General features: G+C 35.0%; 1 protein-coding gene across 2 annotated transcripts in view; it reads left to right on the top strand.

The window, feature by feature from the left end:
* KIFAP3 (kinesin associated protein 3) overlaps positions 1 to 22,673 on the top strand; it is a 146,191-nt gene extending 123,518 nt beyond the window's left edge. Inside the window, exons 20-21 of one of the 2 annotated variants that reach the window (XM_027975591.3) lie at positions 18,382 to 18,450; positions 22,204 to 22,241. In XM_027975591.3, coding sequence (XP_027831392.1) covers positions 18,382 to 18,427 — 46 coding nt within the window. In that variant the 3' untranslated portion in view covers positions 18,428 to 18,450; positions 22,204 to 22,241. Of the gene's footprint in view, positions 1 to 18,381; positions 18,451 to 22,203 lie in introns of both variants that reach the window. The other variant, XM_004013680.6, reaches the window with a different exon arrangement.
* Positions 22,674 to 26,150: the final 3,477 nt, after the last annotated feature.

The raw sequence follows: 26,150 nt of genomic DNA, 5'->3' as shown, positions 1-26,150 counted from the left end.
CTGTAGTAAATGAGAAAAGGAATGTGCAAATGAAGACCTGCCTGTTTTAATAAGTTTAGTGGTTACCTTCTCAGTTTCAACCAAAAGAAAAGAGTTTCTTTTTTTGTTTATTTGTTATTGTGTGTGTGTGTTTTTTAAAGTCTATAAAACTGCTTACAGAAGTATCTAAGACAAAAACAAGGAAATATAATGTTCTAAACTCAACCAGTCCAAACCACTTGAGCTGCTATGACAGCTCATAAAACTGAGAGTAGTTTTTAACTGGGCTCTGTTTTACATTGCCAAAGTGAATTTTCCTTGCAGGAAGTAGCCAGAGGGTTTATTTGGTTTCCAGTCCAAGGCTTTGATCTTTCTGTACTGTCACATCTCGGGTTACATAGCCCTTTTTCACTGCAGTAAATCTGCAACCGTTAATGAGAATAAAATTTCCTCCTCCTTACTGATCGCATGCTGTTAAATGCCAAAACACAGCCAACTGCATATTTGCAGATTTCAGCTACAGTGTATGAAAACAAGGCAATCAGTTTAATCTTGTTGTCTTTGTAATTCATTTTATTGGTCGTTCTTCCTTTCTAAATGACCTATTTTATCAAGTAAGTGGTTGCAAGGCTAAAGCTGGGAGAAAGATTTAGAATGTTAATAAGCTGAGAGAAGAAAGGTGTGCATGTGAGGCGGGGCAGGGTGAGGGAGTGACTGCACATGGCGCATGTGCTACCATCAATGTTCAAATTAGGTCTAGTTTAATGCTCTTGAAAGCACAAACCTCTCCTTCTCCTCAAATAAAGAAGCTAGTTTTTTATTTCTTAGATCATGTTGTATATTCAGTTTCAACATAAATTTGCACTTAATTAGTTTATTTAATAAGTCAGAACATTATTTTTCACTTTTGACTTCAGAGATTTCATAGTATTTAAAGGATTTCAAAAAAGTTGACCTCTACATTGTAAGAGCTATTCTTAACATCATTTTAAGTATCCACCGAACCATCTTACTGTATGGGTCCTTACAAATACTGGAAATGCTATAAATATCTGTTGAATAAATCAGTGGAAATTCAAAATCACATTTAAGCAAGCTGAATCTTATACATTGTTAAACATATACATCTTCATAGTGAAGTACAATAAAGTCACATTTATTTTTTGCTACAATGAAACCCCCCCAGTTGAAGCATTAATCATTTGATTCAGTTAATACATGTTACTAAGTTTATTTTTCACTTAAACCTATTATCTTTATTACTGACTTATTTTCTGGTCGGTAGCTGGAACTTATCTCTGTCAAGAAATTCACTTTTAGAATGCCGATTTAGATGATGGGCATTGATAAATATATTTTATTAATATTATATGTTTACATAGATCACATTATACATAAATATGAAATATAAAATATGTAAAAGAAATCTGCTTCTGGTTTCTCACCAATGAAGTCAGTTTCTGTTATAGCCGTTTGTTTTCACAAAATAAATTATTTCTATTTTCATCAGCAGTGTGTAATACCAGTTCATTGATTTATATAACTGTCATTAAAAACAACAACTGAAAACTATGTTGAAGCACAGAATTAAGATTCTAAATTGGGGAAGTAGAGTCAGATCTTCTGATAAAACAGAGGACCCACTTTGGATAAAGTGTCTGTTAGTTACCCCAATAAGAGGAGAAGGGTAAGAAAAAAGAATGGCATGAAAATTTGAAGAGAAAGGGATGTATAGCACTACCCTTGTCTTTTCAGAAGATATTTGATATAATGTAGAAATGTTGAACTTTAAAACTGTAGCTTGTGCTTTTAGAATTAGTGTTTCCAAATAAGCCTATCTACATGTAGTTAGACTATAACATGAAAGTTTGCATGTGGGAAAAAAATGATGGAAACTAAAGCAGAATTTTTAAACTCTGTATTTGAGGGTATTGGGGGCTGTTAAATGGTTTACTTCTTTGTTTTTCTACTACTTTTAAATCTGCATCAGACAGTCCATAACCCATTCAAAATTCTGGACATGAAAGTTCACAGAAAATTCCTGCACAAAACAATTTTTTTAAGTTTTTGTTGGTCTTTAAAAAGTGAAAGAAAAATCTTAAATGAGTGAAACTGCTCCAAAAAGTTCATTTCTATAACGTAAACCATCCAGTCCAATTTTAAATGAAATTGCTAGCATGGAACAGAAACATGCAGGCTTCAATGCCATACAGACTTAGTCTTTATTCTAATTGTATTATTTAAAATGTTATTCTCTAAAGTTGTTTCAAATCTGTCTATAATTTGAGATATGCTGATTAATGATAATGTGGCATTTATTGAAATTTATTTACTGAGTGCCAGACAGTATGCTAATTGCTATTGTTATATCCCTTCTCTAATTTGATCTTCACAACAACTCAAAGAAGGAGACATTAGGGAAACCAAAGCTTATTGAGTTAAGCAGCTTGCCCAAGGTTATCTCCTTACCTCCAGGTGTCTATTCTTACTTTTACTCCACATCACTCTCTTCCTTCTATTACAGTGAAGAAAGTGCCTTTTCCTTCAAATGCAGTTGATTCATTTCACTTGGAACCCCATCCCTTCTTGCCTTCCTGAGGTCTTCTTTCATGTCATCCTTCTTCTCCCTTCTACCAAATCATTCCTGTCTGCATATAAACTCAGTGTGGAATCTCCAAAGTTAAACTCTTTGCCCCAACATCACATTCCAGCCTCTACCCATTTCTCATTTCTCTTCATACAGTACATCTCAGAAGACTCTCATTCACTCTTCTGTTTCTCCAGTTTTGCCCAGAACACTAGTAAGTTTCAAATTGCCAAATCCATGGACCTTTCTCATCTTTAACTCTCAGCAGTGTTTGACACACATGTCCAGGCCCTGCTTTTTGAAACTGGCCCTTTTTCAACTTTCAAAGCACTCCATTTAACTCTCCTCCTAGGATCTTCCCCATTCCTTCCCAGTGTTCTCTGCTGGATATGCCACTTCCTTTTCACCATTAAATGCTGGTTACTGTAGAACTTCAACCCTGTTCTCTATCCCTATCATTTTGTGGAGCCCTCTTCTCTAATTGCACCCATGACCTAGATAGAGGATTTCATCCAGATCCCATGTCATTAAATGTTAATACTATCTAAAGGCTTGTATTTTTATCTGATACATCTCCTCTGAGCACAAGCTTTGTTCTTGTATTTAACATACCCAATTGAATGTTTAGTAAAATCATGAGACTTAGCTTTTGGTTTCCCACATGCAAATAGGTGCCTGCTCTAATCTTCCACTTAAGCAAATGTCACCATCAACCAAAGTTCAAACCATAAACTTTGGAGTTTGCCCTGGTTCCTCCCTTTTCTTCACTATTACCACTATCTCCAGTGCAAATCATCTGCAAGTCCTGTTGTTTTCATTACTAGATTGTCTCAAACTTGGCCTTTTCTTTCCATATCCACCGTTAGTGCCCTAGTCCACGCCACCATCATCTGTCACCTGAACCATTCAGAATAGCCTCCTGACCTCCCTGCTTCCATATTTACCTTCTCTTGCAATCCATTTTTTTCCCAGACTAATCATAGTGATCTTTTTAAAATGTAAATCAGATCATTTCAAATGCACAATGTGTAGTATTTATTAAATATATAATTAAGATGTATATATAGTATTATGTACTTGTAATATAAAGTTGTTGGTAGGAGCCTAAGCTAAATAGGAAAATTTTTAGTAACCTACATAACATAAAAAACTGCCTTTTTAATTGCAGTAATTTGTATACATAAAGGTGATTGCCTCGATTGTTATGATTAAGAAAATCCTAGTGCACATGTGTTACACTACCGCATATCCAGCTGAATATACCTATACTGAAAAGTACCATCTATACTGAATGTAAGCTTTCTCTTGCTTTAAAAAAATTATTGTCAAAAGAAACTTGTAATGTCTCAATATTACAAGTTTTATATTAGTTTTCACTGTCACATAGCCTGTGTTTTGTAGAAACAAATTTTACCACATATTTAAAATTAATAAAAGGTTTTTTGATCTTGTTACTTTATTATTGGGTCTCAACTAGTTGACCTGTTGAGAATCAGTTTATCAGAAGTACAGATTATATACTATTGGAGATTATTTTATTTCCAAAAAATACTTTTAATTTTTACTTAAAGTTTCTGTGATGATGAATGAAGATAACTTTATAGAGTACTAAATAAATACAATTGAAGTAAGAATATACATTTAATGTTTTATTTTTAACATTTAAAATTTATTTTATTCAGTAACCTTTTTAATTTAGAAACACTTGGATGGGCTTAAAGGATAAAAATCAATAAGAAATAATCCTTTTCCCGTTGAGAAGGATATATATAATTCAGGGTTAAAATATAGTTTTTTGAAATGACTTAAAATATCATATTTATTATTCTTTATTTCACTCTTTAAAAAGACTTTTAAAGGTAATAGTATTATCAGGCTTAGAAAAATAGTTAAATAATTAATACTAAGTACAGTGTCAGTTTTTATGTATCAGTGGTCTTCTACATGTTCCTGCCAAATTTTGTATTGTTCTCACACCTTGATTAAATGTGTGTGTGTCCCACTGACATAAATGTCTTAAACATTTTTTACTTGTCCTTAATCTTTAGACAATACCAATTAATCATTAGAGAAGAATGCCATAATATCTTAGATACTTTTTTAAGAGCATGCTATTTGTTAACTTAACTTCTGTTACAAAAGATTATACCTTTAACATTTTTTCCAGAAGAAACAAGATAATCTAATGACAATATTATATGTCAATAATATTTCAAAACCAGAAAAAATAAAAATAATTTTTAAAGATATTGTGATGAATTTTCTTAGACAAATAAGTAAACAGATTAATATTTTTGCATTTTAAACTAAGCAGTGCAATATTTGACAAAAGAATCACATTATTATTAAAATACAACCTCCTGAGTTTTACATAGGCTGTTTAATAATACTGCTCCTTAATGCTCTGGTGATTCACTAGAATTCAGTTACTTCATTATAACAATAAGCACTTTGGAGGGACTGATTCAGACAACAGCTTTTTGTACCTATGTAGTAGAATGCCTCTTTAGAAACACGTCAGTCAGTCAGTTCAGTCGCTCAGTCATGTCCGAACCTTTGTAACCCCAGGAATCGCAGCACGCCAGGCCTCCCTGTCCATCACCAATTCCCGGAGTTCACTCAAACTCACGTCCATCGAGTTGGTGATGCCATCCAGCCATCTCATCCTCGGTCATCCTCTTTTCCTCCTGCGCCCAATCCCTCCCAGCCTCAAAGTCTTTTCCAGTGAGTCAACTCTTCGCATGAGGTGGCCAAAGTACTGGAGTTTCAGCTTTAGCATCATTCCTTCCAAAGAAATCCCAGGGTTGATCTCCTTCAGAATGGACTGGTTGGATCTCCTTGCAGTCCAAGGGACTCTCAGGAGTCTTCTCCAACACCATATTTCAAAAGAATCAATTCTTCGGCACTCAGCTTTCTTCACAGTCCAACTCTCACATCCATACATGACCACAGAGAAAACCATAGCCTTGACTAGACTGACCTTTGTTGGCAAAGTAATGTCTCTGCTTTTGAATATGCTCTCTAGGTTGGTCATAACTTTTCTTCCAAAGAATGCTCAAACTACCACTCAATTGCACTCATCTCACACACTAGTAAAGTAATACTCAAAATTCCCCAAGCCAGGCTTCAGCAATACGTGAACCATGAACTTCCAGATGTTCAAGCTGGTTTTAGAAAAGACAGAGGAAGCAGAGATCAAATTGCCAACATCCGCTGGATCATCAAAAAAGCAAGAGAGTTCCAAAAAAACATGTATTTCTGCTTTATTGACTATGCCAAAGCCTTTGACTGTGTGGATCACAATAAACTGTGAAAAATTCTGAAAGAGATGGGAATACAGAGCACCTGACCTGCCTCTAGAGAAACCTATATGCAGGTCAGGAAGCAACAGTTAGAACTGGACATGGAACAACAGACTGGTTCCAAATAGGAAAAGGAGTACGTCAAGGCTGTATATTGTCACCCTGCTTATTTAACCTCTATGCAGAGTACATCATGAGAAATGCTGGAGTGGAAGAAGCACAGGCTGGCATCAAGATTGCCAAGAGAATTATCAATAACCTCAGATATGCAGATGATATCACCCTTATGGCAGAAAGTGAAGAGGAACTAAAAAGCCTCTTGATGAAAGTGAAAGAAGAGAGCGAAAAAGTTGGCTTAAAGCTCAACATTCAGAAAACGAAGATCATGTCATCGGGTGCCATCACTTCGTGGGAAATAGATGGGGAAACAGTGTCAGACTTTATTTTTGGGGGCTCCAAAATCACTGCAGATGGTGATTGGAGCCATGAAATTAAAAGACGCTTACTCCTTGGAAGAAAAAGAAACATGTTAGTGTCCTACAAAACATAATTTGAATAGTGAGATTTGAAGAGACATTGTGTCAAAGAGCTTGATGTAAATGTTACTTTCTGATGTCTCCCATCTCATGAGCAAAGGTTTACTCAGTAGAAAATTTTCATTTTACATAGTAAGGTAGATAGGGAAGGAAGGAGGTAGGTATAAGTAGGTAGATATTCCCAAGGAAATGAGAGATAAAACAGTTTAGCCTTTGAACTTTTTTTAATGCTAATATCATAGCTGTTGATGAATTCTGAAAAATTTTAAGTGAAAGAGTTTTAGATTGGTTAAAATGCATTAGATTTTCTCATTTTTAAAAAAAGGCAGTAAGCCTCCATTGAGGGTTATGGAAGGGAACTCTGGAATTCAGGGGATTAACTATGAGCTATAATCCTGTAGATTTTATTGTTGTTCAGTCTCTAAGTCATGTCCCATTCTGCGAACCCATGTACTACAGCACACCAGGTTTCCCTGTCCTTCACTAGCTCTCAGAGTTTGCTCAAACTCATGTCCATTGAGTCAGTGATGCCATCCAGCCATCTCATCCTCTGTCACCCCCTTCATTTACTTGTAGGAATTTTAGGCCAATAGGAAGTTTTTCAGTGGTAGTCCAAATCACTTCGTAATCTCATTAAGTATTCAGTGGCTCTGCCAACTAAATATAACTCAGATCTACTTTGGAGAGACAAATGTGACGCTCTGCTATAGAATCTATTTTCAAATGATGTTTTGTTTTTGTATTTGAAAAGAATGATTAGTATTTTTCTAAACTTTATACTTTTATCATTAAAGTTAATTATTGGTGAACATAAAAATCTATGTATGTCTATGTTGGTTTTTACATAAAAGCTACATATTTCAGACTAGAGAGGCATAACCAACAAATACTTTCTTGTGCCTACAGTCAAAATTAAAGGTTTTAAATAGTCTTTTGAATAGATGTATAGAGAGGAGCATAGTTAATGATTTTCTGAATATCATCTCATTTGTGGGCATAAGTCTGCATTCTGTATCAAATAATATAACATACTTTAATATATTTTTAAGCCAGTCTTTTATGTTTAGCTTTATCTAAAGTTGATACATCCCACTTTTTCAGAAATTCTTTCCATTTCAGGTTTTTCCAGCCAAAAACAAAGCACCTCTTTATTGGCCTGTCAGAACTTAAAAGGCAAAGCAGTCTTAAAAAGGGATCCAGATTTGTGTGGACAATTTCAAGTGGCTAATTTAGAGCCCCTCAAATGTGAAAGGATGGGAGGAGGCTTCTATGATCATAGTTAGGCAAGTAAATTTTTAAATTACAACTGTAACTTAAACTGATACAAGAAACCCCATAAAGCTGTATTTACTTGGGTGCTTAAACTCCATGCTGAGATCTCTTTTGAGGTAGTAAAAGGCAGGAATTCTTAAAAGTCTCAAAATGTTTTATTTTTTTAAGATTTCTGGATTTTAAGGGCTTTATAAATATTGGGTGATTATAGCTCAACTCATTCCCTGTATATAATAAGGGAAAGCAGAAACTATGTCAATATCCTACAGTTGCATCTTGCCTTTTTCTTCTAAAATCTGGGGCAAGGAAATAGTATTTTCCATCAGCAGGTGGGCACCATCATCATTTTAAATCAATTTTTAATCTTTCCTTGTCCTTTATACTTGAAATAACTAATATACCTGTGTGCCCGTTGGAAATACTACTTAAAACCCTGTACTGCCTGTGATCTCAGAAATGTATGGTACATTTCCATCTCTCTGAAGAATTCTCCTCATAGTTGCCCAGCTTTGCTTATATATCCCATATTGTCAGGTTGGCACAATCCCAAGACAGCGAACATCACAGAATGAAAATACCCACCCTAAACACTTTTATAACCCTGTGCCCTTTTCAAAGAAAAGCCAGCACTGTAGCAGTAAACCTAAGTACAGGAACTTATGCAATGTGGGAAGTGATGATTTGTGTGGAATAACTAAAAACTTTATCCTTGATTTACTACTTTCAAAATAAACTCCCAGAATATTTTTATAATATTGAAAAAGCATGTAAAGAGACTTTCCCCATATTATTCATCCCTAAAGGTGCTGTATCATTTGCATCAGTCTTGACATAGCATCTGAAGGATTTTGATTGAATAATTTTATTTATATAAGCAGTCCAGTCTCACTATGGTAAAGAAAGATATGATTGGCCATGGCATTATTTTAGTGCAACAACAATTAGTTGCCTATGTGTTGGCATAAATCTTTATGAATTATGTAAGAGCTCTGTAAAGGCAAACAGAAAGCATGTGTAAGAAGCATGCCAAGTATGATAGAGTATCTCTTAACAGTCTGGATTATATGGCAGGAGCCAGAATTTCTTAAGTATTTTTAGGGGAAGGTTCTATCATTTTCATATGTCATAACAATAACAACACCAAATACATGCTATAAGAGTCTTTGTACTGTTCTTGTAAGAGACTTGGAAATACAATAATCTCAAGGCAGAGAGATGTTAAAAGGGATAGCCATTATTCTTATTTTACCACACACACCAAAAAAAAGTCGTGACAAAGAAAGTTACAGATACAGACCGAAACAAGTTATATCAGTAGAGACATAAATCATATCCAGATATTCTCGTTTTGAGGTCATCACACCCCACTAACTTTAATAAAATGCAGGAGTTGTTGATAAGCTCATACTTAAGTTTGTTTTGCTGAATTTGTAAACATAATCACAGGGGGAAAAAAGCCATTTACATCAGTGATTAAAGAAAAAAACTGTGTTTCCTTATGTTGCTTTGAAAATAATAACTTCAATTTAAAATATAGTAAGGGGACACAAGTCAGAAAAGTAATCTTTAGAATTGTATACTTCTGCATTCCAGTCTGCACTGAATTTGCTTGTCAGTTCTTGCAAAAGGTGCTTAGCCCCATCTTATGAAGAAAATATTAGAAATACCTTGTTTCATCATCACAAGACTGCAACCTGGTTGACCAGGATGGTTTCAATCAGGTTGTATCTTGACAACCGAAAATTAGCCTTAGACATAAGTAGAAAATGAATTTACCTTCTTTTGTACAGACCTATAATATAATAAATGCATTCTCGGGAACCAAGAGAGTTTATAAATTTGAGTAGAGATTTGCTTTAGTACCTGTTCTTCTAGTGCTAAATGCAATATTGGTATATTATGTAATGTTCTTAGATCCTAAGTGCTCTAGAAGGCACTAAATAACTATTGAATATTTATCTGACCTGTATTGATTACTGAAACTACTGAGTTAGTGGCTGAAAATACCTGTATATCACTGCCCAATGTATGTTTTAATTATGCTAAGTGAAATAAGTCAGACAAAGAAAAAAGTAAATACTGTATGATGTCACTTCTATGCAGAATCTAAAATATACAGCAAACTAGTGAATAAAACAAAAACGCAGACTCACAGATATAGAGAACAGACTAGTGGTTACCAGAGGGAAGGGGGAGGGGAGAGGCAAGATGTGGGTGGGGGCAAAGGTGTTTTTTTTCGGATCATGGGAAATCATGTGTATGAAGTTTGAAAATTATAAAGCACTATAGATTTAAAGAATAAATCTTATTAAAAAACAATGTCATAATAATGTAAGGAAATACTCATTGTATATTTGATATTATAAACTCATTTAGAATCAAGTTAAAAACATGTACTTTTAATTTGTTTAAATATAGTTTCTAGTATCCATATTTGTGCCCTCAATTTTATAAAAATATTACTTAGTTTGATTTAGCTATGAAAAAAGGTCTTTATCAATCACCACTTGATTTTTATTAGCCAAAGGTAATTTGAAGGCTGCTAAGCCTAAAAATGCAAAGAAATAGAGGAAAACAACAGAATGGGAAGGACTAGAGATCTCTTCCAGAAAATTAGAGATACCAAGGGAACATTTCATGCAAAGATGGGCTTGATAAAGGACAGATATGGTATGGACCTAACAGAAGCAGAAGATATTAAGAAGAGGTGGCAAGAATACACAGAAGAACTGTACAAAAAAGATCTTCACGACCAAGATAATCGCGATGGTATGATCACTCACCTAGAGCCAGACATCTTGGAATGTGAAGTCAAGTGGGCCTTAGAAAGCATCACTACGAACAAAGCTAGTGGAGGTGATGGAATTCCAATTGAGCTATTTCAAATCCTGAAAGATGATGGTGTGAAAGTGCTGCGCTCAATATGCCAGCACATTTGGAAAACTCAGCAGTGGCCACAGGACTGGAAAAGGTCAGTTTTCATTCCAATCCCAAAGAAAGGCAATGCCAAAGAATGCTCAAACTACTGCACAATTGCACTCATCTCACACACTAGTAAAGTAATGCTCAAAAATCTCCAAGCCAGGCTTCAGCAATACATGAACCGTGAACTTCCAGATGTTCAAGCTGGTTTTAGAAAAGACAGAGGAAGCAGAGATCAAATTGCCAACATCTGCTGGATCATGGAAAAAGCAAGAGAGTTCCAGAAAACCAACTATTTCTGCTTTATTGACTATGCCAAAGCCTTTGACTGTGTGGATCACAATAAACTGTGGAAAATTCTGAAGGAGATGGGAATACCAGAGCACCTGACCTGCCTCTGGAGAAACCTATATGCAGGTCAGGAAGCAACAGTTAGAACTGGACATGGAACAACAGACTGGTTCCAAATAGGAAAAGGAGTACGTCAAGGCTGTATATTGTCACCCTGCTTATTTAACTTCCATGCAGAGTACATCATGAGAAATGCTGGACTGGAAGAAGCACAAGCTGGAATCAAGATTGCCGGGAGAATTATCAATAACCTCAGATATGCAGATGATACCACCCTTATGGCAGAAAGTGAAGAGGAACTAAAAAGCCTCTTGATGAAAGTGAAAGAGGAGAGCGAAAAAGTTGGCTTAAAGCTCAACATTCAGAAAACGAAGATCATGTCATCGGGTGCCATCACTTCGTGGGAAATAGATGGGAAACAGTGTCAGACTTTATTTTTGGGGGCTCCAAAATCACTGTAGATGGTGACTGTAACCATGAAATAAAAAGACACTTACTCCTTGGACGGAAAGTTATGACCAACCTAGATAGCATATTGAAAAGCAGAGACATTACTTTGCCGACTAAGGTCCGTCTAGTCAAGGCTATGGTTTTTCCAGTAGTCATGTATGGGTGTGAGAGTTGGACTGTGAAGAAAGCTGAGCGCCGAAGAATTGATGCTTTTGAACTGTGGTGTTGGAGAAGACTCCTGAGAGTCCCTTGGACTGCAGGGAGATCCAACCAGTCCGTTCTGAAGGCGATCAGTCCTGGGTGTTCTTTGGAGGGAATGATGCTAAAGCTGAAGCGCCAGTACTTTGGCCACCTCATGCGAAGAGCTGACTCACTGGAAAAGACTCTGATGCTGGGAGGGATTGGGCGCAGGAGGAAAAGAGGACGACAGAGGATGAGATGGTTGGATGGCATCACTGGCTCAATGGACATGAATCTGAGTGAACTCCGGGAGTTGGTGATGGACAGGGAGTCCTGGTGTGCTGCAGTTCATGGGGTCACAAAGAGTCGGACATGACTGAGCAGCTGAACTGAACTGAAGCCTAAAAATTACTGATACAAATAAATAAATAAATAGAGGAGGGCATAAATTAGAAACTTTACATTAACATATATTTGATAAGATTTTTAAGTTTTTTTTATTTTAATATCTTTAATTCTTACATGCGTTCCCAAACATGAACCCCCCTCCCACCTCCCTTTACAACTAACATTTGTGTACCTCTTATGAAAGGTAGTAAAAGTTAAAAGTTTCAAAACTATATTAAAATATTCCAAAACTGTATTAATAATTTATTTAAGGACTTTGGAGACCAGATTTTACCAGAAGCATAACAATAATTTTTAATTTAGAGGAGACTGATATGTCAGTAGGGGTAGCATGAATGTTAGGTATTACCTTACCTCTTCGATTATATCTAGATGTCAGGTTTCTGTGCGTTTTTTAAAGAATGATGGGGAGTTGATATAGCCCATTAGGTATGGTATTTGTGATCATTTTGGTTCCATCTCTTGAACTTGTTCATTTTGATAGTGCATTATCTTCCTAAGATTCTGGTTGGTGTTTAAACTTCAGTAACTGAAGGTCATTATTCATATTTTAACTGGACTAAAAAGTTTTTAATGGCAGCATTAACTTTTGAATTATGCTCGAGCTCTTAGACTTTACAGCGTGTTTAGTTTCTTTTCATTTCTTATTAGTATTTTTCAGTACTTAATAGTCTCCTGCTCCCACCTCCAACAAGAACTCTCCTCTCTGTTCAACATCAGAAACATTTTTCTCCTTGGCATGTGCTTTTAGTTCCCCAAGCAGTATAAGCAAATTGGAAAGTTCAGCTGTCATTCTTGGAAGGTCATAGATCACACTAGCAGCCTGAGTAATCCAAGAGGTTTTAAGTATCATAGCATTTAGTTTAAAGTGAAATTTGCTCTGACAGAGCTGGCAGACCAATAGGAAAAAGAAATATTTGTGCTTAGAGAAGTGCATATGTAGAGACCAAGAGCCTAACTGATGGCTGGAAGTGATTTCAGTCTAAAAAAACAAATCATTAAGAGAGTGCATAGGGGTAAAATACACAGTTCATATTTTAAAGAGTCTCAAAATGAACCAGCAACTAAGGTTAGCATTATATAGTAATTAGCTGTGGTGTTCAGTCTTTAACTCACTCGGTACCAGACAGTATGGTCAAACTATCACTGTGAAAACATCGCTACTTAAACTCTCTACTTTAAGCCTACAGCAGTAATTTTTGTACCTTAAAAAAACCAAAGTATTATGACAGATTATATAAATGTTGAACCAGTAACAGATAAACAATTCTTTAAAAGAGGTGCTAATGACTCAGTTTATTGACCTAGGGGTTACTTAAGCAGCTCAGCAAGTTCCCTTAACATTTGGTAGTGTGAACTGAGGCATTGCTTGATATTATAGAACTGCTAATTTCAAGAAGTCCTGTACTAAATTGAAGAAATTCAAGTTAAAGATTACAAGATGGTGTACTTTCATTAAAAGATTGCTCTAGAAATTTTGAGACCATTATAGGTTTCAGTAAGAATTAACTCCAGCATCACAGTCACATCTGACAACTTCTATGAGGCACCTATTAGAACGCTACAACACTAGTACAGATAAGAGAAAAGAAAATATCTTTTGTCAGCTCCAGCCATTTCTTTCAAGTCATTGTTCTGTTCAAGAAAGCCAGTTTTGAGTCGCAGAAATATAGGACTTATACCTTCTTTCCTTTGATGTACAAAGCAGATTAATAAGAATAAAGTAGAAGGGACTCCAGCAAGATGGTAAACTGACCTGACTTGGGTACCCCTTCCTATATAGATACAGAAAAGGTAGAATATAACCCTACATGACACACACACTAAAGATAACTACCACAAGAATATTGAACTAGGTATAGCTTACATGGTATAGAAAGATAAAACAGAATTCTAAATTCCCTACATAGAGCCTGGAACTTCAAAGAGCTGCCTTTTTCTCTTCAGTTGAAAAGAGGACTAGATGATTTTAATTCACCAGCCCAGAAAAGTAACTAAAACTTGTCTTCTGCCCTCAGACCCTAGATAGGGTCTTAGATTGGGGAAGATAGTCACTCATGAGGGAGAGGAATCATACACTTGCTCCATGCAAAAATGTGAGGTCAGAATTTATACATCTAGTTCAGGAAACCCCAAGTCAAGAAATTATCTTTCAAATGGTTTCAGGACAGTCTGAATATGGAACCTCTCAGTAGAAGTATTCCCAAGCTCGACAGCTAGCAGACAGGCAAGAAACAACAAAAAAACCTAAAGTTGAACACAGTAAAAAATTATGAAGCTCATGAAGAAAGAGACTGTCGTGAAGAAATGTCGGAAGCAATTGCAAAAGACCTAGGATACCCAAGAACTAGAGTTAATATAAGAATCTAAATGAGATTGTAAGAGTTTTTTAAAAATAAAAAGGGCCAGATAATATAATATGAAAAAAGTACCAACTGTAATATCTCCACATGAAAAATATAATCATTAAACTAGGCTTTGTAGATGGGTTAAATAACATATTAAGATGTATAATAAGTGTAAATTGAATGATATTAGAAGAGTGTCCATGAAATGGAACTTCTTTCCATTTGAAATAAATCAATGACTATTTTACACATGCTTTCTCTGTCATTAGTACAAATTGGTTTTTATCTGTAGCATCTCAGTAGAGTAACTAAATTGAAAGGATTTGTCCCTGAGGTGGTATTTTCCCCTTAGAACTGATAGGTGTCTTTTCCAAAAAAAATTTTTAGTAAGTTCCAAATTTATACATTAAATACAACCTCCCACTCCTACTATCATTTACCCTTAATTTTGAGGAAAATATTACTTAGTTTGATTTCACAAAAAATATGATTTTTTAAGATTCTCTGGCCATTTAATTTTATCAGAATAAAGGAAAAAGTGACAATCATACATATAAAAGATTAAAAGAAAACTAAATGGAAAGTGTCAGCTAAATGATACATATTGGTGAAACTCATTAAAAGACTGCTTCACTCTACTCATTTTCTCAGTAATACAAAGGCGCAAGCCAAAAGCAAAAAGTAACACCTTTGAGCAACCTAAAAGATCTATCTACTGTATATACACTTATAGAAACAAAGTGTTATTGACAAGTTAAATGATAATTTTAGAAGCTTTCCTGTGACAGTAGTACTTTAACATTATAAAGGCAGTACATTTTTCAGTGTCCAGGACAATCAGCATCTTCTGTTCTTTTCATAGGCCTCATTCACAAAACTTTTTGTAAATGAATGATAAGAGATTCCTATTTAACGCAACTGCTTAGCTAAATTATATCAAATATATAAATTGAAGATATAAATTGTATGAAAAAACAATGGAAACCACATTCTGTCAATGTTAAATATGCTGAGAAGCTTAAATTTGATAAAGCTTGCTTTCACACTTTGTAAAAGTGGTACTCAGTGATAAAGCAAGCTCTCCATCTAGTGGTAGGTCTGTAAATTGCACACACTTAGATTTTGATTAAATAATGCATCATTATTTATAATGCATATAAATGTGGCTCATTTGTATTGTATTCAAAGGTGGCTCAGTGGTAAAGAATCCACTTGCCAATACAGGAGACGCAAGTTTGATCCCTGGGTCGGGAAGATCCCCTGGAGTAGTATTCTTGCCTAAGAATTCCCATGGACAAAGAAGCCTGGCGGGCTACAGTCTATTGGGTCTCAAGAGTTGAACACGGCTTAACGACTCAACAACAACAACAACAAATACAAGTGTTAGGTATAGTTTTATAGGCATTATCTCATTCAATCCACACTTCTCTTGTTGCTCTGTGTATGAATTTCCAGAAAAAAATGTTTCTCTCTGCCAGAATAACCGAACTCTTCCTATTCAATAAAAAGACAAACTGCTTCTACAATCTGATTTCTTCTATTAATAAATGGAGTACTACAGCCTCTTAGTTATTTGATGAAACATATTCCCGTGTTAAAGGGAAAATGTTTCATTCCAGTTAACTATAGCTTCAAACTTTTGGCCATTTTTGAAATTCTTTCTCTTCATTCTCAGTTAACAAATAGTAAAGGTATAGCTTAAAAATCCATTTCAAAAGAGAAAAGATACCTTTTTGTCATGAAATGTAGTGTATCTGATCATAGTTAGTTCTGCCATTGCCTCTACAGACTTGCGGTACCTCACATATAGACAGCCTTAATATTCTCTTAAATGTTTCCCGTGCTGTTGCTTCTCAACTGCTTGTCACCCCAGTTATCTTTCTAAAACACAGAAGTAAATTGTTTCCCTTCTTAAAAACCACTGACAATTCTCCAGAAGTATTTGATTCTTAGTGTGGCATATGAGGGCTTCACAGGTGGTGCTGGTGGTAAAGAACATGCCTGCCAATACAGAGATTAAGAGATGCAGGTCCAGTCCCTGAGTTGGGAAGGTCCCCTGGAGGAAGGCATGGCAACCCACTCTGGTATTCTTGCTGGGAAAATCCCATGGACAGAGGAACCTGGCGGGCTACAATCCATAGGGTCACAAAGAGTCAGACACAACTGAAGTGACTTAGCATGAACACACGCACGTGGCATATGAAGAACTTTCAAAATCCAGTCTTAAAATTCCCTCTTTCTACGTTTTATCTCCTGCTGCTGCTTCCATTGCAAACCTAAGACTTTAACCATAACAAATCGTTTGCCCTTCAGCCTTTTCTCTTGCTCAGGCTGTCACATTACCAGGAATTCTCTCTTTCCACTTGTGAAATCCTGCTTTTCCTTTAAGATTCATCCATTCGTGCAATCAAATGCTTTTTGAAATCCCATTCCATGTCAGACACAATATTAAATGCTAGTGGGAGAGCAATGGATAAGATAGTTCTTACCATTCATGGTGCTTACATTCTAATAGGAAATAAAGACAAAAACAAATTACTATGTCAGGAAGTGACAGATACATTAAAAGGGGAAGTGTTTTCTATAAAGGCTTTCTAGTTCTTGAGATTCTCCTGTAACAATTTATACAACCTTTAGTATACTCTCACATTATATTAAATATTTGATCCTATTCTCCTCTGTAGTAATTTATAAATGTACTAGGGTAACACAACGCACTTTCAGATTTTGTTTCCGTGTTAGTTGCTGCCAATCCATGGTCAGGGACCATGTCTTGTTTATTTTACTGCCTTCCAAGCACCACATCCTTTGTTTTTAACATTGACTCTCAACACTATATTTAGCGTATTATAGAAACTTAGGTACTATTTGAATGGATGGATGTACAAAGGATATAGACATAAACTTCCCATGACAAATCATACTTAAGCTGAAATTATAAATTTATCTGATGATAAATTTACAGTCAACTTAGATAAACATAAACATACTGATTTTGGTTCTATGTTCAGTATACTGGAGTAATTAATAAAAAGAATGACCTGTTCTAGAAGACTATTACTAAATTATTTCATACAGTGTTATAATATCCTGGAGCTGTTTCCTCCAAAAAATGCTAAATCCTTTCACTTGACAATCCCAAAAGAATTCCAGCCTTCAGTATTATCTTATGGATCACAAAGATAGATAATTAATATATCACTTTCCTACTTGTAAATATATTGTCATAAAAGATTTTAGCATAGGGAGAGCAGAATCCCCAAAGACAGACCCAAGCTAAAAACATGAAATTAAACATGGTAGTTTTAAGTTGTCAATTTCATGTGTGTCCATGTGTATATTACACTCAGTTGTAACATACACAGTCAATGTAAGCCATATTGTGGTAATGACACCTTAAAATTTTTGTTCAAGATCAACACAGTTTGGGCCTATATTAGCAAAGAGTCAGAAACAGGATCTCATTTTTATGTTCTATGCTGGTTTCAGACCACGTAAGTACTGCCTTCTTTTCAGCTTATTTTAAGATAAATACTGAAAAAAAAAATCAAAATGCTTTAGAAAGCAAATGATTTTAGAGATCATGTCATGAGGATTGATTAAATGAGAGTTTGAAGTAGTCATATTAAAGAATAATTAGACTTCTTGTGTGGTTTGAGGAGGTAATTCTAGGACCAATAGAACCAGATTTCAGCTCACTGTCATAAAGAACTTTCTAAAGTTTGATGTGTCTATAGAAGGGGCGAACTGCCTTGACAGTGTAGTGTGATGGAGGTGTTATGACAAGAACTGTATAGACCCAGTCAAGGGTGTTGTGAATGAAAGGGTAGAATAGATTATTTCTAAGAATATTTGCAAGTCAAAGATACTATGCGTCTATGAAAAGAGAACTTGAGTGTATCCTTTTTCTTCCTGCAGTATCCACTAACATATTCATTTTTTGCTTTGCATTCATTTTGCTGATGTGGAAATTTCAAAGAAGAAAAAACTTGCATTGCTTTTATCTAACATTAATAAAATAATGATAATACTTTTCACTTATGCAGCACTTTTCACCCAAGGATTTCAAAGTGCTTTACAAATACGCACTAATTAAGCCTCACAAACAGCCAGAGGTAGGTGATTTTTCTGTTTCTACAGGAATGCCATCTTCTCTGGCACAGAAGTCTCAGCAGCGCCTCGGAGTGCCTAGGACTCCCCGCTGGCTGCCGTCCCCCTTGTCATGTGCTGCATGTGAAGCATCACTTATCATATCTGGATTTCTTTTTTCCCTCCCTCTCTGAATCATCTCGAGTTTAGAATTCTAATGAATGCTGTTGAAAATTTTTTCTGAAGCCTTGTAAATATTACAGGAAATTTAGTCTTTTGCTTGCTGAATACTAATTAGATCTCTAAATGATTGTTTAAAAATAAAACCTAGGTGTGGTTTTAATTTGAACTTTAAATATATGTTTTTACTTAGGAAGAACTTACTATTTTTCTAAGTACCCCAAAATCATTGTTCTTGGGACTTAAAACTTAATAGCAAATGGATTGGAGGGGGCCTTACCTTTCCTAGGTATCTTTCCACAGCAAACAGTAGCCATTCTCTTTAGAATTATATATTTTCAAGAAACAATATTTGCATTTTGGTATTTTTCTAATTGAGAGGTCTAAAATATGGTATCTGGATGTTGAGGGTAAAGGTTAAATGATGCCACAGAATTAGTCTTGTAAAGAAAATGTGGTCTAGTAGTGGCATATTCTAATCTAAAGGAACACACAGCTTTTTTATATAGGTTAGGAGTATCAGGAAGAGAATACCTATGTACAGAAACACACATGCAAGTGTTGGATTAAATTCCAATATAAACAGCCAAATACACGAACTCTTGTCTGAAGTAGGTTGGTCACATAGGGCACTAGCAGGTACGGCATAGTTTCTCTTGGTTCGCAAGGGCCCTGGTGACGGCATGCAAGTGGCTTAAGTCAAGTCTTAGTGGATTATGAAAAGCCAGTTTTTGCTGTGACACTTCCTTTTATTTTCATGTGTCTATCCCTTTCCAGCAGAATTTATATAATCTATCTGCTTCTATTCAGAAAACTTATATTAGGCTCTCCTGGTTTTGAACCACATTCAGTATTAACAAGGCTACATCTTTAAGCCAAGGGAGAAAATAAAGTGTCCACATGTCCCAAAAGAATATCTGTCTCCAGGTTTTAGCATCCCCAGAAGTCTAACTTCCCCACTATATTAGAACCAAGTAAGTGACTAAAGAATCAAACTATTCTGTTTCAGAGTGAGTTTTATTTAGAAGGTATTAATTGTAGAGATATGATTGATCTTTCATAATACAAAAGGATATAGGACTTAATGTGAGAGTATCACCCAAACTGGTTACAATGTTTCAAATATTCTTTAAACAGCAATTTGATCTGTGATACATGATGGATAATTTCGGAAAAACTCATTTTATGAGTTGATTTCAAATTCTTTTATTTGAAAAATTTTCCCAAATGGTATTTATGGAACTTCAAAAAAATCGGCTTGTATGTTGTCACTGGGTTGAGTGCATAAATAGAAGTTTATCACAGTAAACCTGCAGGCTTGGAAATTCAAACTCTGATGTTCAAGGTTTGGTCTTACTTTCACTGACATGGGGATACATAATTCTTATCGAAAAATGTGACTGACATATTAAACAATATCCATTTGTCAATTTACAATGAAAGTATAACTATCAGATAGATAAACTTAATGTCTTGTTGGCAGGTCATATGACGAAACAGTAATTAGACATTTGCTTATTGATCATAGAAATAAAAAATAGTTTTGCAGTTTGAATATATAATAGCTTCAGACTCAGAACCTTTGTTAAGGCCCCTTCCTCAATGAGGACAAGCCTGAGAAAGTGGTCATGTAGTCCTGATGATGTTATAAGTCACCCCAAGGAGTTGCTTGGGTTGGTTCTACTACAGCGTTGCCTCTGAAGAGCTTATTCTGTGCCAACATGGCTGACAGACTCTCTTCTCAGTATCGTCATCATGTTTTAGATAGAATTGAGGTCATATTGTTCTGTTGTGAAATGTTCTGTTTTGAAGGCACTTTTGCATATATATTCACTGATCAGTCATATGCCTCTTGTTTCCAAGTTCTTGAAAGTAGTCTCACCACAGCTGCTAGACTGATAAAGACAAAATTAAATCGAGTTTTACCTAAGTCTCCTGCTATTTAGCTTCGGAAGAGATGCTTTAAAATGTAAGGAGGGAGTAGCTGAAAGATGAAAAAGGAAAGGAGCTAAAATCCACAGGCTATATAGTCATCCTTTATATAACTGAGAGTTGTTTAGTTACATGAGTATTTGTTAGCCTTAGTGCTTCAAGAGAAAATTTTTCAATGGCCAACTTTTCCTATTTTTAAACTGATACAGAGGTGTCTAGTCATGGACTCCCATTAATTTCTAAAACATCTTTAAAGCTACCTCTAGGGTAATAATTTCCCTTTATCAGAAAATTTAATCTTTTTTTTTTCATGGAACCAAAGTGGTAAGGGCATACTTACATTGTGGCGTTTCAAAATAAAATTCAGACTTAAAATTTTCAAACAGCTTTTACAAATAACAGACACGATTTTTGATATAGAAGGAGCCCAAAAGTTTGATCTGTCCAGGATCTTTCATTACAGATTCTAATGTAAACCTTGTATTTCAGAAATCCCGTTCCCCTGCAAGGTAGATTCACATAAATTATTAACATATGCCCTTTATTTTTAGTATTTAGTCCTAATCCAACACATGCACACAAATTATTTAAAACCTTAACATTTTAATAGTTACTTCTAAAGTGTTTTAATTTAATCTGTTGTAAGAGGAAGTTACTGCCTATATGAATATATTTTTTAATCATTGAGATTTTGCTGATAAAGGGGAAAGTGTCTTTCCATTTAGCATAATCTCAAACAATCTTAAATCATTTAAATATATATTTATTTTTCAAAGCTTACATTTCTGCATTATAAATAATTTCTTTTGATTGGAAATAAGCTCACTAGCATTCACTGCATGAGCTATGCATGAGCATGTTAGAGCTGCCATATTTGCCTGGCAAAATAAGTCTCTTGTCATTTTGCTAAGTGTTTAATAATTCTCTGACTCTTTAAAAGTGTTTTTTCTTCTAAATTTATTATTAGATAAAAAAATAATTTTTAAGTAATAGTTTATCTGTTTCAATCTACATTTGTAACTTCAATCTACTGTTATAATCAGCTTGCTGTAACGCAAAACATGCACTATTTAGTCCTTTTTTTTTTGCATTGAAGAGTCAGAAGAAGAATTTGCATATCAAATCTGGCTAACTTCCAAATTTTTAAAAATTCCTGATCTTCTTTAGTCATAGTCTTGTAGTATGATTTGGCTCTGAGTGAGAGATTACTGCTAAAACTCAATTGCATGTCCTTACTAATAGTGGGTTAGTCCTATGGAATAGAGATCTTATTATAAATAGCAAAACTCTACTAGTTTTAATTTTATCATTTCCTAGCAATGTATTCTACTACTGATAATTGCTAACATGTAAAATCTTTTCATATTCTGGCATATAAGCCATCTGTGAATGTAATTTATTAAAACTTTTCTGATCTTTCTCTTTGCCCTGATGATGCCTGGTGACAGAGATTTTCAACATTTTTAACATGTTATTAGAATTAAATAGTTATTAATAAACATATTTTTATGGCTGTACTAATTTAAAAAAGAAAAAAGTTAATAGTAGCCAGCCACGTAAGTTATTTTGCTGCTAGGGAGAATTTCAGAGGTGTAAATCTCCAGGCCTCTTACTTGACCTGCATTGGGATGAAGAATATAACTGACTATTCCTCTTTCTCTTTTTAGCCTTGGAGTGGATGGCTTTGGCCAGTCTGTCGGCATTCTTGGACGCCCTGCCACAGCTTATGGATTGCGCCCTGATGAACCTTACTACTATGGCTGTGGATCTCGATAAAGTCATCCCTCTCCTTGTGTGCTCTCAGTTGAGAAGGCAGCTGTGTGGGTTGGGTTAACTTTGAATCTTGGCCTAATAATGCATGTTGATACTATTTGCAGGTCTGTGTCTCTTTTTAATTTTCCCTGTTGTTAGCTGCAGGTTAACTTGAACCCCTTCTGTCCTATGTTAAGTACAGCTGATGCTTGACCCTGTTCACTCATCAAACCACATCTCGATGCTGAGTAACATTTACCATGAAACTCAAAAGTGAATGCTGAAAAGCACCTAGACTGGAAAACAAACACTGCATTATGTACATTAATTGACTAACTTAATTTCTATTAAAAAGAAGCATAAAGTACAAATGAATTGGCAAAAATCATGTGTTTCTATTTAATGAGTTTCATTAGGAGTTACATGCTTATATAGAGTGCATATAAATTTTATTTTTTTCCTGCCCCTTTTTCCCCCTTGTAAACTCTTGAGTATTTCACGTGACAGTGCTACCTTTAAAATTTATAAAAAGAATATCACCTTTTTAATTTCATGCCATGTGCCTGAAAGGTTGCTTCCCAAAGTTATTAACCGTGATTTTTTGATTAATGGTGGAACATATACCATAATTACATTGTGAGTAGAGTTTCTTCAGCAGTTAATTCAAATTAATTTTGTCTTTCTGATTTTAATATAGAAAACCTAGAACATATATTAGTATACATGAAACTAGGTTAGTACTGGGTTTTTAAATTTTATTATTCATGAAGTCTAAAGTATGGAAAAGCTAATAAGTCTCATTGACAAAAACTAAAGAACAAAATATTTTGCTCACTTAGATACCCATTTCCCCTTCGTTCACTTGTTTTTATGAGATAGATAGAAATAAATAAAATAATGAGTTGTGAAAATAACTCATTCATGTTATAATATGGAAAAACGTACTTGAAAAACAGAGCAAATAAAATAAATACAATATACAGATATTTTCTTGAGCACCTGCTCTGGAAGAAATTATATGAGGCTTTGAAGTGAATTTGTAGATCAAAGACAAGAATTTAAAATCTCGCTGGTCTACGATACTATTTATTGGACTTGATTCATATTTTAAGCATAAATTAGTGTGAAACCAATCACATATAAACTTAAAATATAGTCAACAGATATTTTCTTACCACTTGCTACATATAAGAAAGTATATGATGCTCCTTAGAGAATAAATGAATCTAAGACATGATTTGTGTCTTTGAACTCACAACATAATTGATATTTATTCATTTTTTGTGTTTATAAAAACATGTATTTATTTGTCTTGGTTTCTATTTTAACTATAGGATAGTAAAACTGGAAAGGGCCTTAGAAACAACCCTATCAAACTCCTTTCAGTTGGAAAAATCATGCCAAGAGAAATTAAAAACATGTATTTATCTGTGACATAACTTGCTTCCAATGCAGTAACTTTAATACTAAGTATTGTGCCTTATTATTTGTCGTATGTACAAAGTATAAATACGAATAAGTAATATTATTAGAGAGATAAAGCAAACATCCTATAACTTAACTTCCTTCCTTCATACTATTATAAACTGATTTAGGAAGAATATTCACAACAATTCATAACACTTCGAGGGTGGGCTCCAGCATTTACACGCACATGTTCATTCTCCCTGTATATATTTTTGTAATTTTTATTTTAGAAATTTACAAATTTAGAAATTGTGATCTTTCCACTCAGGCCTGGACTAATTTACCTTTGCATTATTTATGAAGGAAACTTTGACTAAAGGAATAAGGAAGACTATCTAACATTCTTACATACTTAAGAAAACAAAAGTTTTTTGCCTTGGGCACTTTTAGAAATACCTTTTATAAGTAAGCCAGATATCCTGGCCTTACCAGATTTTGACTACAAATTAAAAGTCACATTTACTTTAAGAACTAAATTATCATGGCTTCAAGCCATGGTTTATAGCTGGGAATTATTTCTTCTCAAGAGTTTTCTGCTCTTTCTCAGGGTTCCCTAAAGTGCTTCCTCACACGGGGCCAAGAACAGGTTCCCTGTGTTCTGTTTACTCCTCTTGTGTCCACACTGCTTCATCTAGCTTGGTCATCTTCCTGACATCACAGCTGCCCTCTCCATGGAAGAGCCACTGTTACGTTCACTCAGTATCTGGGGAGGAGGACAACTGCTCCACCCTTTGTTTGCTCCTTCCATATATGAAACACACCTATTGCTTAAATCTGCACAGCACAATAGAACTAAAGCCACGTGTCCTACCATGACTTCACAGAGACTTCAGAGATGGTTGTGAGGTACATCACACAAAATAATGTGCTCCTGTCACTAGCTGTAGCTCTGATCAGAGCCTACAGTCACTAGGCTCCCACTTAGCCTCGTGTGGCAGGGCTTGCTCCATGACACCAGGAACATGCCAAGAAACTTTAGCACTCAGAGCAAGATTGTCGGAAGGTCTCACAGAAAAGAGAATGCCTTTTCTTCAACCCAGTTGAAGGCCTATTTTCAAAGTCTTTGTTTCTCGTTACAAGATTTTTTACAAGCTGCCTGGTCTTCAAGGTTTTAAGGACCTCGCATGTTTTAGGTCATGAAGCCGTGAATAAGAGAGAAATATAGATTGATCTTCCTACTTTTTGCCAAGTAGTACCTGAATAATTTTTTCCAGATCCAGCCAGTTTGTCCTGTTTATTGACAAATTTTCCAAAATTCTATCATTGAAGATACATTGACATTTTCAGTGAGGTGAGTTGTATTCTTTTGGGTCTTTGTTGCTGGCTCAATGAAAGTTTGGAAAATACTGCCGTCTCCTCAGATATCTAAAGTCCCACATACACATTTTAGCCAGATACATGACAGCCTACTAAATTGAAGAGATAACATTAAACTTCAATATATGTTTTCTTTGGAGTATACCAGAACTTCCCTACTATTTGGGATAAAGACTTGAAATAGAACTACATTAAAGAATAGAATTTTTAATAATACTGAAAAAAATCAGCAATGGGGAAGGAAAATTTGATAAACTCTCTAAGATGACAGAGGAAAATAACAGATTAAATAATATGTAAGAAAATAATGTAGAAGATTAAAAAGCAGGGCATCAAACATTTGGCTGGGTCATTTTCCAATTAAAGAGTTTTTTTTTTTAAAGGTACAGAAGTAATAGCCAAAGGTAATAAAAGACGATATTTTTCAGCTAAAAAGGATTTTTACCCCTGCAGTATGTGAACCATTGTTTAAAATGGATCCCTGATGCCAAGAACTGACTCACTGGTAAAGATCCTGATGCTAGGAAAGATTGAAGGCAGGAGGAGAGGGGGATGACAGAAGATAAGATGGTTGGATGGCATCACCAACTTGATGGACATGAGTTTGAGCAAACTCTGGGAGTTGGTGATGGGCAGGGAGGCCTGGAGTGCTGCAGTCCATGGGCTCGCAAAGAGTTGGACATGACTGAGCAACTGAACTGATTGACATCTATTTTGACATATGGTAGAAAAGCTCTTGGCAAAAATGAATTAAAATTTCATGAGAATCCTGAAAAGAAAGACAAAATATCTTCCAAAAAATTAATTGCCCTTAGACTTTTGACATCAAGTGGCAGAAGATAGTGGAGTCTGATCCATAGAGTTGTTTGGTTTTAATGATATTTAGAACCCAAAAATAACCACACTTAATCAATTTCTTTGCTTTTGGTTTTTCAGGTTCTGTTTTTATTTGGTTTTTGTTTGTTTTAGTTTTTTTGTGTGAAAGAGATGGATACTCTTAAGTGAGAAAGACCTCATGGGGAAGAATAAAAAGTCTGTCTGTGAAGAGAGAAATCTCCCCTGAAAATTCAAACATGTT

Source organism: Ovis aries, chromosome 12 (assembly GCF_016772045.2).
Source record: "Ovis aries strain OAR_USU_Benz2616 breed Rambouillet chromosome 12, ARS-UI_Ramb_v3.0, whole genome shotgun sequence".
Taxonomy (NCBI): Eukaryota; Metazoa; Chordata; class Mammalia; order Artiodactyla; family Bovidae; genus Ovis; species Ovis aries.
This window is presented reverse-complemented; position numbering and strand designations above follow the sequence as displayed.